At 37.2% G+C, this 20,599-nt stretch overlaps 1 protein-coding gene across 11 annotated transcripts in view; it reads right to left on the bottom strand.

The window, feature by feature from the left end:
- Window positions 1-2,206: 2,206 nt before the first annotated feature.
- Tank (TRAF family member associated NFKB activator) overlaps window positions 2,207-20,599 on the bottom strand; it is a 77,388-nt gene continuing 58,995 nt past the window's right edge. For 9 of the 11 annotated variants that reach the window (XM_021647370.2, XM_021647368.2, XM_021647373.2 and 6 more), the window contains 4 exons: window positions 12,045-12,115; window positions 11,363-11,478; window positions 5,776-6,326; window positions 2,207-2,708 (listed from right to left, as the gene is read on the bottom strand). In XM_021647370.2, the coding sequence (XP_021503045.1) occupies window positions 2,541-2,708; window positions 5,776-6,326; window positions 11,363-11,478; window positions 12,045-12,115 (906 nt within the window). In that variant the 3' untranslated portion in view covers window positions 2,207-2,540. The other 2 variants (XM_060390254.1, XM_060390256.1) reach the window with 2 other exon arrangements.

Below are 20,599 nucleotides of genomic sequence, written 5' to 3'. Positions count from 1 at the left end.
GCGGAGAGAATTTTCTCCTAAAGATATTTTTGGGACGGGAGGAGTTGGGGAGAGGGGCGGGAGGGAAGAGTTGGGGAGACCTCAATTAATGCTTTAAAGATCTCTTAGAAATTAACAAACTGGGGAGTCTCGGAATCTGCTGTCAGAAGCGTGTTTTCCCCTCTTTCCTCTAACAAGCACTGACAGTCTAATTACTGTAGCTACAAGCAGCTGTCGAGGCAGCAGCCGGGAGCGAAGGCGCCACGGGATGAGCGCTCACCGCCGGCCCCTGCGCCCAGCCGAATCCGCCGAGCGCGGCTCGACTCCGGAGGATGGAGGCGAAGAGCGAGGCCTGGCACCCGGCAGCCTCGCCAGCCCACGGCGGGCCTGCGCGCCAGCAGACTCCCTTATTGTTTCATATTTATGAAGTCTTTACCTTGAAGGTTAAAAGATGTGAAGAAGAAAGGAGGGGACTTGGGGGGAGTGGGAAGAAAATCTTTTAAGCTTCCATCCGTCCCTTTTCTACCTCCTCAAGCTCTCCCTCCCCCGGTGTTGGTAAAATAACCACGCAACCCGGGGCTGAGGGGGCGGGGTGAGCCAGGCTGGAGTGTAAGAAAGCAGATGTCCCCGCTGGCAGCAGCCTCAGCCTCCGGGGAAAGCTGCTCGGGGGGGGGGGGGGGGGGGGCATCCCGAGGACATTCACCTCCCACTTCTCAGGCATCCCGCTCACAACTGCCTCGCCTCGGCAGGGGTGGTTTTTTTCAGACTCAGCGTTTTGCGCATGTAGCTTTCTTACCTGGGAGCTGTTCTTACCCGGCCAGCTTAGCAGAAGCCCAGAGGCAGCCCTGGCATGGCTCAGTAATAAGACAGAGGGACAGCCCTTGGACTGTGTCCACTCCACCTTCCGAGCTGCGGCTCCTCTGCAGAGCAGGACAGAAGGCTCCTCTCTAGTGGCCCAATGTGGTCTCTGCCCTAAGAATTTGGAGCTCTTGGTACTGCTGGAATCTAAAATTCCCACCTTACTAAAAGTGGCGAGGACATGATGGCTCGAGAAAGGAATAGTGGGCCACGCTGAGTCACTTTCTGGGATACAGAGTTCTTTTTGGTTGTCTGTCAGCAAGCCAGTAAAGATTGTGTGAGAGGAGGGGGAAAAAAATCCCCTTTCAATAGGTAGTGGGGTGTATCCTGACTGCTACTTACTGGGAAGTTTTGGGTTGTGTGTGTGTACTGAGGGGGCACTAGGCAGAAGGAAAGAGCCTTTGGATAATTGTCTAGGCATTTCCATTCAGCCTAGTGGCAATGGCAGAGCACACATGCCTCAGACCCCCTCACAGTGCATGCCTAATGATCACTATGTCACCTTGGTGAGGAAGATGTCAAAGTGATGCGCTCGGCACCTTGAGAAGTCGAGGTGCCACTCTCATCCTTCCACTGGGCACAGAGGCCTACTCAAATTCCCCCATGCTAACCCGCCAGTATCAGACACTGCTCAAGGACAGTTACATTTCTGTTGAAAGCTACAAGTCAATGCTTACTTCATAAAATGGAAGCCATGTGTCAACCATTTTTAAAAACTGGGGGTGGAGGGAGGTGGGAAGAGAAGCCCAAAGGGCAAGAATGGTGCAGAACGGAAGGGAAGTCTCGTTTTAGACAGCTCTGCAGCACTGCACACTTGGGACCTCTCTCCGCCATCCCCAGTGGCCGTCAATCAGGCTGCTAACAATGAATAGCAAATTTCTCAACAAGAACTTGAATATTTGTAATCTAAATTAATAAATATGGATTCTCCTTACAGGCTTTTTAATTTGTTTCTAATAAAAGGAATAAAAATTTAGATTGCTTAGTTTGAAAGATCATTTAAAAATGTACAGTGACCTATTAATGTGCAATAAATGCCAGACATGAATGTTAGGAACGTTCCCCAATGTGATCTATTTGTCTCAGAAACAAGGAACACTTTTAATAATCACACCATAAGTAACTTTTAATATTTAACTCATTTAAGCATGCATCTATACACATAGTAAAATTTAAAACCATGTGTTATTTAAAAAAATGATTTAAAATGTTTAAATAATTTTCACTGGGTAACTAATGTCTGATTCGATATTTACTTAGATTATATTGTCTGCTATTATCTGTAAGGTACATATGTATTTTAAAGAAATATTACTTCCAGCATAAATAATTAAAAATTCAAATGAAATCCTATACACAGTACCCTATAAACATTTGAAATCACCAAATTTAATAGATCTCATGAGAGTCAAACAATGAGCTTAGGTATTTGAAACATAAATTATGATTATATAACTCTGTAAGTCACATGCATAATTTTGAGGCATGGCAATATATTATAAACAGGAATATAATGAATTACAGTTTTATACAAAATTATTAAAAAATAAAAGTAACAAGTTTAGAGAAAAATTCAAGTAGCTGTGACACTGAATTTCTTTTATAAACAATCTTAAATTTAGCTTACAAGCAAGTGTTCTTTAGCATTAAAAATACAAAATCACATCACAGAGGATGTGATGTGTTTTGTTTTCAAATATGTCTCAAGTCTCCCCATTGAAGTGTGTATTAAGATGCCGAAGGAAATCCTCTCTGGATGTAATGGATGGTGGGAAGAGCTCTTGACAGAATTCACACACTTGAGGCTTAAGGAGTTCTGAGTCTGAACCGCTTAAGTCAGTGTCCTGGTTAAGAAAAGGCTTCCAAAAGGGCTGCAAGAAACAAGTAAAAACATCTTATTATGTTTAAAAGCATTTTGCACTAAACTTCAAATCCAAATATTTGAATGACATTTCTATCTGAATTCTGTAACATGAAAGCAGATTTCTTTTCCAGAGCGGGACAACTTAACCACACTCCTGGATTTTATCTTTACACATTTAAAATTACTGCGCCTTAACAGCAGGACTCATTAATAGTCAGTTATCTCAATGGCAATAGTTCTGAAACAAGGGCCAATACTTGAGACTTTATTAAGTTCTGTATTTACTTCACAATAGGAACCGTAAATTATATGGTCTTTAATAGTACATGTGCAAGCAGTTTTACTGAAGGCAATTCAAAATAAAAATAAACAAATCACATATAATCGGCATTCTGATTTGTCCAAACAGTTTCTTTTAAACTAAAAAGTACAGATATTAAATATCTCAATAAAACCTAACCTGAGACACATTCCTTTGACTTTTTTTTTTTACATCTGTTTTATAGTTGGCCTTACTCTTTCTTGCCAACAAATAAAATGAAGCCTGTCAATAATTGCCCAATTAAAGAACTATGGAAAACTGTAATTTTATAGCACCATTTCCATTATAATTACTGGGAAATAAAAACTTGTAGATATGTTTTTAATAAGCCTAGAATAATATATATATATGAATTAGTGTAATAGTCTTTAATAAAAATGATATTGACAAAAATAGCTTAAATAGCTTTCCCTGAACCATGTCCGTCAGATTGTTAAAACACATTCTTACCTTGACAGATAAATTCCTCTGACAGAGACATAGTCACTTCAGAGAAAAACATTTAAAGAGGCTCTTTGTGCGCCAATTACTATTAAGTTTGTAATGGAACACAGCTCAGTTCAGCACCTGACAGTTTTTATGCCTTTAACTTCATTCTAGTTAGCTGGTATTTATATAAACACAGTATTGTTAATCACAGTACGTGGCTTTCAAGCCATCACTAACAGTGGGCACTGTAGGACAGCTGTGTACAGCGTAATATTAATATGTCCACTTTGTTTAGGTAGCATGACACATTCAAGTGTTAGTACAAACACCGGAGAATGTGAACTTCATTTGTTTTCATGACAAGTGCCTGTTGCCACAAAACTAACAGTATTTAAAATAAATTTTATTTTATTTCAAAAAATTTGGGGCAAAGTAATTGTTTGTTGAAAATTTTTGCTGATGAAAAACAGTAATAATTTTAAGTACATAAGTGGAGGTTAATTAAAAGTTAACTAATTTCAAGTGTTATACTTTAATGCAAAACTGTCATATAGCAATTATTACCTTAAAGATATTTGTATTAAGATTTATACAACAGCAAGAAATTAACTTAAAAAAAGTGAGTCAGTTCCTAAATTTGTTAAGCCAGTCTTCCACTGACAGTTTACTTTTGAAATCTGACATTAGTAGCTTTTGGTGCAGCTTGTTCTTGGAATTTATTTAAAACCCCAATTACTGACTCAGCAAAAGTAAAAAAAGAAAATAATCACACTGAAGAAAAATAAGCTGATATATATTTTAGTCTTTGCTATGAAAAACAGAAGCAAAAAATACATATTCGGTAGTAATGCTTAATATAAAGTAAAAGCAAAATATGTAACCTAAATTTCCCCTCTTCCTGTCTGTGGGCAACTCAATAATTGTATTTATGAGCTTTCTCCATTACAGGAAAGTAATGCTTAAAAAGACCCATTTAAATAAATATTTTTGAAACCTAGAAATGTAACATGGCCTTTAAATCAAACCAATTTCTTTGCTTTTTCTGCCAAAATATCAATTATCTAACCTTATGCCCCATGTCTTGTGACAGCTCAACACCAATTCTCTTGCATTTTTAAAGCTGAATACTTTTCCATCAAGTTGTAATCACATACCAGCTGTTTCCCTTGCTGCAATATAGAAAGTAAATGTACAATGCAGGGTGCCATCTACTGAAACATGAGCGCACAGACGGACTAGTAAAAGAACAAGCAAGAGATATAATGGAGGAGAGTAACAAGCATTAGAATTGATGCAGTTCACAGCTCCGCAGGAATTCCACTCGCCATAAGTGAAATTGTTTAATTGTTTCATTTGGTAGCAACCATAGCTGAGACGGTAATGTGAAATAAGGTACGTGGTAGAACATAGGAACTTAATAATTAAGACCTGTCCGAATCCCTAGTTTTACTCCCTACCAAAACATACTGCAGCTCGACTACTGCCTCCTTACACGCTGTTTAAAAGCCTATAACTGCTAAAAATACTTAAAGCCAAAGTTTTAAGTTTTTTTTTAATCTGAAAGAAAATCAAATGTTTGAAAGTTCTAATGAGAATTTATTTTTCATAAACTTCTACTTATTTTAACATTTACATACTTTTCATTTGCCTTTAGGAATTAAACAAAACTTTTTTTTTTTTTTTTTAAATCCCTAACAAAAAGAATGTTTCTGTGAAAGAACCTGAATCTGAAAGACAGGGTGGTAGGATTAAACTCATGGGCTATGAAGTCTTTTTGCTTTCCAAATAGTAAAGAAGACATTGATGAAATCATTCATATGCACAGATTATCTGAAAAACATATAAGGACGTCTGCTTAGTATCAGGTTAGAAAACAAACTGAACCCTACAGACCTGTGTGCTGATGAAATCGCGACTGTAACAGAAGTAAATTGAATGACAGTTTATTCTGAATATTTGGTTCAATTATCTCCTATGGAAAATTACACATTATTATGTGCACATGCACAAGTTTTTTAAATATTTGTTCACATTACTGAATTTAATAAAGCATCCACTAGAACACTGAAGTAAACACACTGTGATTGAAGAGGACTATGCAAGTAAAGCCATGCCATAAATACCATGATTGAGCTTTATCATATTCGTATTTAAAATTCATGTCCTTTAATAGAGAACTTACATATTTACTGAAAGCCTCAATTCTGGATAGTCATTAATTTAAAATCGTTGTCTGAGAACTTCAAAGCGATTCGTATTTGTGCATGTATGACAAAATGTGTGTTCACACATAATAAAATATTTGTTAATGCAAAACAGTTACCTGCTGTGGTCCTCGGACAGCTTTTCCTGGGGAATCCAGGGAGGGAAAAGGTGCATCAGGCGGGTCTTGAAGTGGGAATGTATTTACATAGAACACATTATGGTCTCCAGCTGGCAAACACGGAGCTCTAAGATTTGAGGGTTTTGTTTTGTCAGTTGTTTTAAGGTTTTGTATAGCTGAAGTTATGGGGTCAATTCTCTGAATTTCAAATAAAGTTTCTTCTGTTTTAACAAAGTTTCCTGGGTTGTCTCTGACTTCCATATTAAATTTGTCCTCACACACTGCCTCAGGTGTGGCAGGAGTAAGGATGTTTGGCGTCTCTGGAGTGCTATGTAGAAAAGTAGAGTCATTGTCCATAGGTGGGAACTTGACATTGAATTTAGAAAGCGATTCAAAGGAAGTATCTTCCTCATCCCGGCCCAGTCCTCTGGGTGTAACAGATGTGATGCACAGCGTGCCTCTATTTGTATCGTCTTTAGCCTGGGGCTTAAACAGCGCTTCTTGTTTATCGGTTCTATCAGTACACTGTACAGGCACGGAGCACTGCGTGTCTGCAGGAAAAAGATACAAAAGGGAAACAGTCACATTCAAGCCACTGGAAAAAAACTGTCGAACCAGCATTAGGCAAAGGACCATTGGTTTTTATAGCAGCTGAAGACAATGTTTTCCGCTTGCTACCATCCTCCGTGAGCATAACAGCAGTCCCCTGCAGATGAACTGAACACAGCGTACAGGCTGCGACTTCATTGCTTCGTCTTCTCCTACGTCTTCCTCTGTAAGCTTTGCATCTTGTTTGCAGGTATATTGATTTACACTTAAAAAACACTTGTAGGATATATATTTAATTACTTTGTAACAAAAGCCACAACTGTACCCTTACTTAGACAAATAAGTTTAAAAGGAGAATTACATATGTATATATGTAATTAGGCATTTATTATTTACTACATGAATCAGTTAATTCACTTCCCCTAATACCAGTGTGTTACTATGTATACCTCTAATCACTTCAGTTACTGTCTACACTCAAGAGTGCATGAGAAGGAGCAGTGGTATCAGGGTCAGGATAAAAGAAGATAGTAGAGGCAAAAGAGGTTGACATTCTGAGATGCAAATGAAGGAATTAAATGTGAATATGGCTCAATGTGGTGGTGCACACCTTTCGTCCCAACACATAGGAGGCAGAGGCAGGCAAATCTCTGTGAACTGCAGGCCAGCCTGCTCAACATAACAAGATCAAGGACAGCCAAGGCTAAATGGAAAGACTCTGTCTCTCCCCCCCCCAAAAAAAAAGGAAATGAAAGAAAACTATGTGTATATGTTATTTTCTCATCTTTAACTAAGAAGCAGATGTGAGATGGGCACCAGAGCTTCTTTAGCACATTCATGTAGAAGCTATTTCTCCAACACGATCTCTAGGCTGCAGCCAGATGCTGGCAATGGGGACTTCTGTGGAAGCAGAGTTGCAGCTACAGGGACCACAGCAAATTAAATGGAGATATGAGCCGTTAATGAAAGACAAGAAATTGGCAAATGCTGGGTGTATGAGAGGAGTCAAACAAAACGAAAATGCAGACTTAGGAATTCAGAAAACACCACAGTGTTATGCTGGGAAGATGGCTCAATACTAAGGGTATGTATGCCCTTCCACAGGACTGAAGTTCAGTTCCCGGAACTCACACAGGGTGGCTCAAAACACCTGACTCTAGTTCCAGGGGATCCTGCATTTCCGGCTTTGATGGGCATCCACACTCATACACATGACTAAAATTAAAACTTAGAAACAAGCCAACAAAAGGCCAGTGTAATAAAGGGCCAGCAAAAGCAGTATTTCATAATACAAAACGAAACCAAACCACACCCAACAATTATCAAAGCACTGCTCATGTTTATGATCTTGAGATACTGGAACACACAAAATTAGGCTTCACAGATGTCATTTCAAGAAGCCAATGTGCTTTGTGGTGTATTTGGTTGTTTGTTTTTGTCTTTCAGACAGGGTCTCCCAACGCTCAGAATGGCCTAGAACTTACCGTGTAGGTAAGGTTAGCGTTGAATTCCTGATCCTCCTGACTCCAGCACCCACAGGCTGGAGTTACAGGTGTGCAATACTAGATGTGCAGTAATATATTTTATTCAATGGAGAAACAGTCATTAGTGAAGTCATACACTTACAAACAAAGACTTTACCAAGAAAGGCACAAGGCATAAGACACAGGGTACACACAGGCCCATCCACAGTCTGTCTTTGTAAGCAGGCACTCAACAAATGGCAGTTTCTTTATATTCCTTTGATCTCTGGGGCCTTATGGCACTTATATGTTGTCATAGCACGTTCCAACACAAAACACTTTCTGCTTGGATATGGCGTGTAGCACAATGCCCCCAACCTCTTCAGTTCACTCTGTAACACGACATACAGACCTACATGCTCTCTCAGACTGCCTCATCACGGCACCCAGGTTGACTCCAAACTCTCAGTCCTCCATCCAGCGCCAGCTTCTTAGTGCTGTGCTTATGAGATCACCATGCACGACTCTCCCATGATGAGGACTGAACTCTTATATTTGCAAGTAGACTCCCCTTCCCCTATTAAAGCAGGTTTCTATGAAATCTAAAACCATGTTCTGCTCCCTGTTTACCCAGGTGTCCCACCTACTGCCTGGCACACATATGATACTGTATCTTCTCCTCACAGGGTCTAAGATTATAACCTACATTTATCAGATATTCTGTCTGTGACTAGGAAAAATATAGTAATTGAGACCAAACTCAATTGCTTTGCTGGATTTGACTTGTGAGGTAGATAAAAGTCCATTCAATCTCAAGCAGTCATTTTTCCTGGCAGCAGACTTGAAGGTGGTGGGAAATGCTAGGAACAGGAATAAGATTCTTTTAATACCTGAGAAGGAATACCTTCTCAAATGATTTTCAGTACAACAGGGTAAATGCTTTAGAATCTGCAGCTGCTGCTAATGGCAACAGCTATTAACACTGATAGCACTTCCATGTGCCATGCACTAACTGTGGTACGCACATTAATCCACTTCGTCCTGAGAATAACGCCAACTCAGGCACCATTATTATCCCTAATTTACATGTGAAGGAATGGATATAGAGAGGTTAATTCCGTGGCTACTTCCAAGGTTGTGCAGTTAGTGAGTGCTAAATCTGGCACTAGAACCCAGGCAGTCCACTCCAGTGTCTCAGAACCACTAGCTAAACTGAACATGTTGGTTTCTACACGGAGAGGATCCCTCAAGCTGACAGAACTATGCTTGCAATGACTTTCTTACCAGCTGACCTGAACCCCCTTCAAAGACAGCAGAGAGATATAAACAGCTGTAATGAGTAGGCAGGTACTTTCTTTTGTAAGAGCTGGCTCCCATATGAGCTTAGCCACGTTAACCCTATGACTATCAGAAGTCTGAGCTTAGATAAAATAAAAACAAAGTTCACAGAAACACTTGTTACCAGACACCGCACCAAGAGCCAGTGAGTATGCAGCTTTTGTAATCTGTTTCTGTAGCACTTAGTTTTGCAAGGAAAACAGGTGCAATAAAAAATTTTTTCCAAGTTTACATATAGGCTCTTTAGACTATTTTTGCAAATTATCATGAATAGTGACAAAAGAGTTGATGACTGTCTACTCCACTTCTACACTCTTCTAGTCTAACTGACAATGAAACAGAAGCCTGCTTTTAGACCAGCTACCCTCCCCTGAGAAGACGCCTGCTTAAGCATACAGTTCCACCCTTATCCTTCTTCAAGCTTATTGCCCTGAGTGAATGGCTAGAAGAGACATGGTAATGACACGTGCGTCTGGAAACCCTAGGCAGGTGACTGCTTCTACACTGTGTCTTCATTTTTCTCCCCAAATCACAGTAGGAGATAGTATAGGCTATACTGTCAGGGCATAATATTTAACATTTTGTGTTTTGTTTGGACCAAGCAAAGCTTTACTTGATTTAATACAGATAGATCTAAAACACTTCAAGAGTAGTTTTTTACTTCTTCTCTGTGACACAGTTATTATAAAGCACAGGAATAATCTTAGGAAACAGCTTTAGTGGAGAAGAAATTGAAGTTAAACACTCAGTGTTCAGGTTGACAGATACATACTAAGAGTTAGACTTAAGCAATTTAAAAATGGTCAAAGTATTAAATAATTGATAATGGGTTATGTTCTCTGTGTAACAAAGAGTATATCGCTATTACAGTGTTTTGATAACATGTTGATGTTCAAATAACATGCTTATGAACTCTAGATACAGCTAGCCTATTTTAAGTGAAACTGCTGATTTCTAGTATCTCTAGCCTGTGTAAAAGATCAGTTTCTCATGAACATTAAAAAAATTAAGGTGGAGAAATTTTTTTTTTTTGAGAAGGAGGGAAGATAGATAGCAAGAAAAGAAACACAAATTCTTTCTACTTACAAAGGTTGTTTTCCTTTCCTCTCAACACAATGTTCAGCTCTTCTGGAAATAAACGCTAGTAGTGGCAACGAGAATTTACACTAGCAGTGATGTAAAATGCTATGATGTGAATGAAGCCACAGAAAAACAGGATCTTCAGTTAAGGACATGCTAGTCATCACAGTTGCAACGTCTCTCAGAGTGAAAACTGTAAATCATATTGCTTAGGCACTGCCTATTGAATATCCCAAGCCACAAGGGTAAAAAGAGAATATATCATTCTGAATGATCATTTTACTTTCCTTTTGTTTACTGAAGTATTTGGATGCTAGACTCAATTTCTGTTATTTTGTTGGTAATATTTAACTACTGAAGTAGCTACTTATAAGTCTAGAGCTTAAAAAACAAACAAATAAACAAACAAGCAAGCAAGCAAACAAACAAACAAAAAACCCAAACACTGCAATAAGCCTGGGGCTCAGGCCTACAATTCCAACATTTGGGGACTGGCAGGTAGACTGCTGCACGTTTAAGGCCAGCCTAGTTGACATGCTGGGTTCCATGTCTCAGACTGCAGGTTAAGACCCTACCTCAATAAAAACAAAAACCCAACATGTGTGCAAAACAGATGTTCCTAAGTGGTATTTTATACCCAATTTTTATTTTGTGCTGCCAGGAGAACTGGTTCTAAGGAAATATGCATTCCACATTTTCATTCTTAAGCTAGATTATCATAATCTATAAGTGTTTAGTGATATGACAGATAAAATTTAGTTAAAAAATAATGTAATATTATAATTTTAGTTACCTCATATATGGTAGTGTTGCTTTAAGATCACTTACTGACATGTGAATTAGTGTTCAATATGACCCCCCCAAATAAACATATAGACATGAATCCTATATTTTTCAAGACGGTACTTCTCATTATGCTAATTTCTAATTAGGCTATTCAATTACATATATACAGCACCATATACAATGAAGACAATAATAAGACAAGAATCTTATAATGTACATTATAGAAGTTAACACCATACATTTATTCAAATCTAAGGGGCAAGGTGCAGATTCTTAGCCTTTCATAAGCATTTGGAAGTATTTTCTCATTGAAAGTTAAAGCAATTTCAACCAGCACAATTAAAATTACTACAAGAAAAATTCAGTCTTACCAGTCACAATATTTGGTATATTAAGTTTGTTTAAATGTTCTTTCTGTGCTTTTGCTAGCAAGCATATCCTATGAAATTCTTCTTTAAGATCCCAGAAAGTCTTCTCTATATTATCCCTATAAAGCAAATCAATATTTTAAAATGTAAAGTTATAACTTCAAATGTTTTAATTGTAATTAAATATATACAGCATAGTTTTTACAAACCATAGAATTATCAAAACGTTAAACATTAAAAATAAAATTTAAACTTGTAGAAAATATCCTGCAAACAATTCTAATATTTAAAAAACTAAGCATAAAGCAAGTGATAACAGTTACAGTTCAAAAGAGCACCTCAGGTTAACGTATCTACTTATTCACACAAAACACTGATGTTCTCCGTAGACACCACAGAGTATTAATTATTCTTCACTCTGGTTCATATCAGGGTTCACACCCATGTCAAACAATATAGCCACAATAAGGCTTGCTGAATAAAGGACTGTTAGAGAATTCAGCTTTTTAGATTTAATTCTGTTTTTAACTATATGTGGTTGTTAGGTCATTTTCATATGCGGGTCCACTCTACTAGTTAAGAATCAACTATTTTTCTTTTATAATGGTTAAAAAATTTAAATATACAAATAGTACATATTTTAATATTTACAAACTCGAGTTGGCAAAGAGGGATGTAGAACCACCTTTCATGCTGTAAAGGAACGCTGAGATCCTTTGAGGTTCTTCTTCCAGAAGAAACTTCTTGTCTTCTCCCCTTAAGATGAAAGAAATGGTCATACTTTGCACACTTCCAAACTCAAATGAGCAAACGCAACATGCACCTGTTTAAGGCCAGTCCCATTGTGCATATGTGCTATCTCTCTCACACACAAGTACAACAGGTTTTATGTACACATAGAAAATATGACAAGACTTTTTCTTTAAATGAGATCAAGGAAAATGAAGATAGCAAATATAAAGTATTTTTTTATAATTTCTCGGCTACTATCCCTGTTAATGGCAATTAACATTTTTTTTCATATTCAGTTAATAAAAATTGCTACTCTGATTACCAAGCACCTCTATACCCAGAAATTTAGGGGAAAAAATTCTGATATTTTGTCCTTTGATATTCACTAATAATGGCCTGTATATATAAAATCAATGCCCTTTGGTCTCTTATTACAGTTTTTAAAAAATGAGAAATGCAGCCGTAACTGAGGAAGTAGTCAAGCTACAGCTTCTATTTATTTACTAAGCATTTAAAAGGTTATAAAGACAATGCATCATATATTTGGGTTGTTTGGCTACAAGTCCTTGCCTTTCACTCCCACCTTGTGGCCTACACTGGTATTACATATATTGACACTAAAAACTGACAGCACAGAATATACCTTAGTCATGTACTCTCCTGTCCAGTTAAAACAGAACCACTAACCACACCTGGTATGCTCTTTGTACTTTCTGAAACCATACGCTGACAACATGTCAACTAGTCCTCATGTCAGAGTCTCAATTTAGCCTACCCTGTGTAATTTTTAAATTAAAATTAAAACCATTTTTTACATTTATTTATTTTGTGTGTGCATGCAGGAACAACTGGCAGAGGTCGGTTCTCTCTTTGCCATCTGGGTCCTGGGAAATGAATTCAGGTCTGCAGGTTTAGCAGAAAGTGCCTATACTCCCTGGCCCAATCTTGCGTAACTTTTAGTTTTATTCAATTAATGTCACTGCTAGCTATTAACAAAATAAAGACTTACTTTTATTATTTTTAATTGTGTGTGTCTGTACATATATGCAGATGCCCATGGAGACCAGAGGCCTCAGACACCCTGAAGAGCAGCAAGGGCTATTAAGTCATTTCTTCAGTCCCTGTACCAAAACTCTGACAATATTATCAAATGTACAGTAAAAAAGTTAAGGGTACAATAACAGAATAAAAATGCTTGATAATTTAATATTAAATTATAAAAAGGATTATAATAAATTGAATGATTTTCTTTTAAAAATTGCCACTAGAAATTTGCAGTAACTGTTTTATTAGGAGCTTAAATAGAACCAAATAGAATGTTTAACCTAAAACTGAAGATAAATTACAGAAAGTTGTAATGACATCCTACTTTCCAAAGTCTGAGTTTTACAAAAACTAAGAGTGACTGTTCTGAGGTCAAAAGATCATTAAAAACCAATTGGAACTGGGAAGGGGTGGAAAAAAAAAGGTAATAAAAGAATGATAAAATTTTGTTTGGCTTAGAAAATGATTGGTGCCAACCTTCTCTGATGTCGAGATTTGATAACTAGTGAAAAAAATCTTTGGGTATATTGGCATGGGCAAAACGAGACTCAGGTAACTCAGGAATTTCTATAAGCATCTAAAAATGAAAATCTTTTCATTTATGATTTAAAAATACAGCTTTTCCTAGTCTTGTTCTTAATACTACTGAAGAAAAAGCATTACCATATCAAACATTACACTGCAGTTTTTACCATTCATACATCTGCTAATGTGATGCAAATGGACGTTTTCCCTTTGAGACAGGCCTGGAACTCACTATGCAGTCTGTGATAGTATCATGTCTTAGCTTCAAGAGAGCTGAGTTTACTGTTGTATGCCAGCACCTCCAGCCCTCATTTGAAAACTTTAGAATCCCTGGCATTTAAAGGACCCTTAACATATTAACTGGAATATAAAAATGTGAGTGGGTTTCTGAAGATGTTCTGAGGTAGGGTTTAGTTAGAATATGTACATGTTAATGCCATTTTCCACTGTAACAATATAAAATAGCTTTTTTGAGAAAAATGTTTATTTTGGAAAGATTTTAGGATTAATGTAGTCACTGACAACTTCAACACTTTCCTCAACCCAGACCTTCTTTTAAATGTTGTCTCCCTCCTGCCACCTCCCTCTCTCTGACACGGTCTTCTGATGTCTCACCCTCCCAACTACAGAACTGTGTGCGTGTGTGTGTGTGTGTGTGTGTGTGTGTGTGTGTGTACGCATGCATGCATATACCAGCAATCCTGCTTTACGGTTACCCTCCTTAATGAAGGCTATTATTTGCTGTGCATGCTAGCAAGGAAGCTAACACTAGAAAGACATTAACTTGCATTTTTCCTTTGATTCTCAAATATTATTCAAGTGAACTTTACACTATAGGAAACTGAAATTATCATAATTTCAAGTAAGAGAACAAGAGAAATTTGAGCATTAAGAGATTATTAAGTGTCAAATCATTCAACAAATTAATTTATTTTGAGGCATGAAACACACAACAGCATGACCTAGTTCAGGTTCTAGTCTAGAATATATAACTAGTGAAATGAATGATGAAGTAAGGTTTACATGTCATATTCACTCTCCATAGGGATAAGCCCATGGAGAATCTATTAAGATAAACCCACCTGAAAGCTGAAGATGTGAAGTATTCCTGATGTGTCATTCTGTGTGAATTGGGATATCTTAGTGTTAACCAATTGTTTTTTCATAGGTAGGTATCATATAAAAATAGGCATGTCAGAGCCAGAGTATTTGTTGATACTCAAATAGAGAAAACAGCAGCTAGTATTTCATTAATAAAAATCTAGTTTATTCTTCATATATAGATAATGAAAAATTGGGCTAGCCATGTGGCTAGCATGGCCGAGACCTGGCTAGCATGCCTGAGACCTGAGGTGTGTTCCCTAGCACTGTAAAATAGACAAAAAGATAACTGAAAATGTTTTGGGGTTGCCTTTCAGAACATACCCTCCAAGAAAGGAATGCAAACTGAACCATGTTTATAATCCTAGCACTTGGGAAACTGAGGCAGGAGAATGTGGGGTCAAGACTAACCTAAACGATGTAGATAGAGACCAGAGTAACATGACATACCTAAGTATGTCACTGAGAGAACTTTCCAAGATCCTCATGCCTCCGCTGCCCAAGTGCTAGGATTATAGGCATGGATCAGTTTACATTTTGGGACAAGTCATATCTTTGTTATAGCTGATATAGAGAGCAAAAATGTGTATATTCTCTTATATTTAAGTAACAAATACCTTAAAAAGATTATATTAACTTTATTTTTATTAATTTACTTTGGTATTGTTGGGGATTGAACCCATCATCTCAAACATTCTAGGCAAGAATGTTTTTTACTACCAATGAGCTGTATCTCCAGGCCTAGAAAGCTAATTTTACATAAAGGAGATAAGTTCTCATAGCAATGACAAACATAGCAATACCTGTCATATTATACCAGTCTTGCATAAAGTATTTTCTAAATTTTAGATGGGATCCTTGCATGTAAAAATGATGTTTACTTTTAGGTGCTCAGGCAACTTGGTGGAGTCAATACTAATTCACATAATTAAATTCTTTTAAAACAGAATAAAGAGAACTGTGTTTTTTTTGTTTTTGTTTTTGTTTTTTTTTTAAAGAAAGGCCAATTTGGGACTGTGTAGACCAGGCTGGCCTTCCATTCCCAGGGACCCCTCTGCCTTCACCCTAAGTGCAGGTCCATCTATCTATCATTTGAGTAACACAAATCAAGAAGCACACACACAGGGGAAGAGGAAGGATTGATAAGGGATGGAAAGCTGTGATGAGCCGGGTAAAACTCAGCACAGAAGAATAAAACATGAGTAGTGGAAAACAAAACAAAACAAAAACAGAAAACACGGGATTCACTTTCATGTAGATTTTGGGAACTTCAAGAATTAAATATTAAAAGACCAACTGAGGCTGGATACTTCCATACAAGCTTCAGTGAGACAAAATTCACAGTGATGTCAAGTAACAGATTTAATTGAACTAGAAGAGAGCAAAAACAAGAGGATTAAGATCCCAGAAAATAGGATCAGGAAAAAATACAGAAAGAAATGAGATAATGTAAGTATAAAAATAGGAAAATTATAATTAATCTGCACAAATCTATGTATATGTAAAATCTCCCCCTGTTCACATTTCTGAAAAAACAGCACACAAAAGGAACAAAATACTAGGAGCTTGGTCTGTTGAGAGAGTGCGCTAGGCACACTACCAGTGTGCAAACAACTCCAGGGCAAATGGGTTGATCCCACTGTTCTAAAGGAAATGGCAAGAAAATAAACACTATATAATTAAATACCCCAATTACTTCCAAGCTCTCTACAGGGTTCTATTTAAATATAAATCTACCATATATATATATATATAAATATATATATTCATTATACATGATATATATATATATATCAATTCAATACTACAATAAAAAACATACTTTAAAAAAGTTAAAAATACTTCATCTACACATAACTATTATAACTTCAAATGTATTACCATCACCTTGGAGAGTAATACTTTTCTATTAAACTATGTTTTAACTCCTTCACTTTCCATTACATTCTACATTTAACTTTCTGCATTTATTTTGTTTAAAAAAATACTGTATTAGTTTAGTGTATGGGATTTTCCTTGTAGGTTTGTCTGTGTACCACATCCACGCGTGGTGCCCTTGGAGGCCAGAAGAGAGCATTGGTTCTCCTAGAACTAGAATTACATGAGTTGTGAGCTGCCATGTGGGTTCTGGGAACCAAATCAGGGCCCTCTGGAGGAGCAGCCAGTGCTCTTACACGCAGAGCCAAGACTCCAGCCTTTTTTCAGATGTAAAAATATTCATTCCTGGGGGTGAATTCTCATGCAAAATAGAAACCACATAAGTTAACTATTTTGAATAAGGTTTCCTACACCCCTCTCCCAACGCAGCCTTTAAATTAAACTGATCTGGGAAAATAACTATAACCTAAGTTAAGTTAACTATAAGTTAAGTTAAGTTAGCACCGTGACGGGCACTCTTCAGTATTTGTATTTTACGTTAAATAAAACCATACTCAACATACAAAAACAAGACAAATCAGAGAATCTTTGAAATTTTTAAATGAGAATATGGAAATATGACTAGTGGCAAAGAAAAAAATCTTTTGGGGTGAGTCTGCTGTCATAACGTAGCAGTCTGCCTCCGTAAGCAGGTGAGTTTAGTGTGTAACATATTAGGTGCACATGAAAAGGTAGGTGAGCCTGCCCCTCCTCAACCCCCAAATTCTAGTACTGTCATTGAAGGGTTTACAAAAAATGTCAAAATACCACATTGGAAAAAGTGCTGGGGATCCCGTGGATAAACAAAGCTAAGTGGCTTTTTTGCTATTCATTTCTGATCCACATATATTCTCTCTTTAAAAAAATTATTGCATTAATTTACACATTGTGTGTGGTGAGACTGGAACCTGCTGTGGTAACCCTCTCCTTTCACCACGTGGGTCCCCAGGACCACACTCGGGTCATCAGACTTGGTGGAAGTATCTTCATGCACTGAATGACCCTGCTGTCCTGTCACCTACATTCTTAAACCCAGGACTGAGAACACTAAACCAGTTCTCTACCCCCGTGCTAGACACCCCTAGTCTCCACACTTTTAATAGATTACAGTAAAAAAAAGTAGCATTTAATGTGTACTTACTACAACGGATACAGATACGCAACTGGAAATCATTTAAACATATAACAGTTATCCAGTAAATGTGAAAAGAAATGATGAGGAAACATTGTGATCTTCATGCATTCTGAAAGCTGATGAAACGCTAGCACATTCTTAGTATTTCTGCCATGATTTTTAAAAACAAGTTTGTAATTAATTTAGGTAAGATGATTTTCTAACAGCAGTTATCCATCTAGACCAGTGAGTCTCAATGTTGAGCTCAGGGTCCCCGTGAATCCCAAGACATCTGCAACTGGAGGGGGACGTCTATCACAGGCCTGGAGTGTCCTTGCACCTGCCACCAACAGAAGGCTCTGACTCTTTTTCATACCGTCATTTCAGGACTGTTTTACAGACAGTCAACTGGAAAGACCGGATAGCTTCCCAAAGATCCAGCTTACCTACTGCTTGTTCTAAAGTGCAGGACTCCCTAAGCTGCATGTTCCTTTCCACTAACGTCATTATAGGCATCCATCCGAGTTCTCCTCTGTAAACCTCCTCCTGCCCAGGTGGGAACAAGGCAGATCCATTACTGCTGCTTGCATTATAGCCAATACACGCATTTTTCTTTGTCATGCTCTATTTTTTCTTTTGACATCTACAAAATGGTTAGTGATTAAACTTACATAATGCCATCCATTTGCTAAACTAGTTTCACAATAGCATTAAAATGGTATTTGCAGTGTTTACTGTATTGGCATTTAAACTGATTGTACAAAAAGCAACTGTGAGTGAAACTGCTGAAGTGTCTTGAAGTGCAAGGACTGTCTTGGGGAAAAAACTTGTGTAATGTTTGAGTTGCAAGCTGAACTAGTCACTTTTTTAATAGAATGCTATTTTCACTTCAAAGAATGAATGACATGCAGGCTATGGTTATTCAGACATTTTCTCAAAAGCAAATGAAGCTAGCCTGTCACTTTAAGGAAAACAAGTGACAAGACTTGTTGTCAATGATAAAATTTGAGCTTTCAAGTGAGAATTAAAATTTTGGAAAAGTTGTACCTGTTATAGTAAGCTTGACAGCTGCCCGATACTTAAAGGCTTTTGTGGTGAGCTTGGTGATGACATTAAATTTGATTTTAAAATATCATCTAATAAGTCAACACTCGGAAGATCTATAATCCATACAATTTAGTACGCCAATATCTCCAAATGTCTACCTCATTATGTTCTAAAACCATACGTAAGTAAAAAGGCAGTCAATATGTAAGACCACTGGCTTTTAAGTCAGTGAGAGTTCACTGATGTGGCTTCCAACGTCAGATTGTAGCTAACATTTAAGAAACTGGACCAGTGAGATGGCTGGGCAGGTAAAGGCACCTGTCACCATGACTCTGGACTTGGATCCCTCCTACCAGCATGATAAAACGAGAGAAGAGACTCCTCCTACATGTTGTTTTCTTACCTCCCTATGTACACCATGGGGTGTATGTACATGCACATGCAAATACATTTTTTAAAAAAGCAACTGTTTCGTACTAAGCTTTGGTATAGTATCAAAGAATAATACTCTTGAAAGCTAAAGACTTTTCTTTTCCAACTGTGTTGTGTATGTGAAGCTGGATTTGTGGCACATAAATTCAGTGAAAATAATATGAAACAACCCAAAATACAACAAATTGAATGTAGACACATTCTATACCCCTGAAAAAGAACATCTTCAAAGCAGACGTGGAAAGCTTTTAGGACGACAGATTTTAACACACAAGTAAGAGAAACTAGACTGCTTTGTGTTGGTCAGTGGAGGGCTGGTCTGTTCCTTACCTACTAATGTTGTGAGAGAAAACAGCCTTTTTAAGCTTCTGCATGAGAAAACAAGGCAGGAAAGAAAAATGCCAACTCAATTTTGTAGGCTTTCCAATTAAAAAGAGTGTGTGTGTAGAAAGGTGGTAATTTGGGGACAAAAGGGGAGAAAAGTCAGCCACACTGAAAATACTCAAGTTTGCTTAAATGTTAGGGAAAATACCACCTCTTTTTTTTTTTTCTAAATATTCTTACATATATATTAATTTAAATTTAAGGGACATAGTAAAAAGTTTTACATATCAACTTCTTTTTCTTAGAATTTGTGATATTTAATTCTGATAGCTTTGGGAAAAGCTTTGAACTTTAATGACTGAATAAAAAATAAAGCCGGTTAGGAGAAGGAATGAGACATTTACTTTTTCTAAATTCTCGAATGTGGGACATATAAAAAAAACATTTTCTTTTAGTTTTCTCTAGGCCCTAAGTTGACATGAACCACTGTTTACCAACCACAACACCATTTCTGTATACTAAACAAGGGAAAGACAGAGTAAGCATTAACAAACCACTGCAACGAGATTTTTAACATTTGAGTAACTTTTAATATATTAAAATGTCAATTTTAATATAATTTCTTCTCTTAGAAACATATAATAAGATGTTTAGATGAAATAAATCAGATATAACTTTCTGATGAAAATCACTTTGTGATTAATGTCTTGATGAAAAGTCTAAAATTTAAGTTTTGTTTAAATGATAAATGGTATGTCTGCCATCTATCTGTATGTTATGCTCTCTTTAGACACAAAACCCAGACTATAATATATAGCAACTTAAAAACAAACAAACAAAAAGTTTACAGAGACTTGCAACAGAAAATAATGTCTACAGTACTGAAGGAAGGTATGGGTCCAGCACGTAGGTATCCCTAAGTTGGAAATCAACCAGAAGTTCACAGTCCGTAAATGCACATAGTGCAAGCATGAAGATGCCATCCAACACCTAAACCTGTCAAT

This window comes from Meriones unguiculatus, chromosome 8 (assembly GCF_030254825.1).
Source record: "Meriones unguiculatus strain TT.TT164.6M chromosome 8, Bangor_MerUng_6.1, whole genome shotgun sequence".
NCBI lineage: Eukaryota > Metazoa > Chordata > Mammalia > Rodentia > Muridae > Meriones > Meriones unguiculatus.
This window is presented reverse-complemented; position numbering and strand designations above follow the sequence as displayed.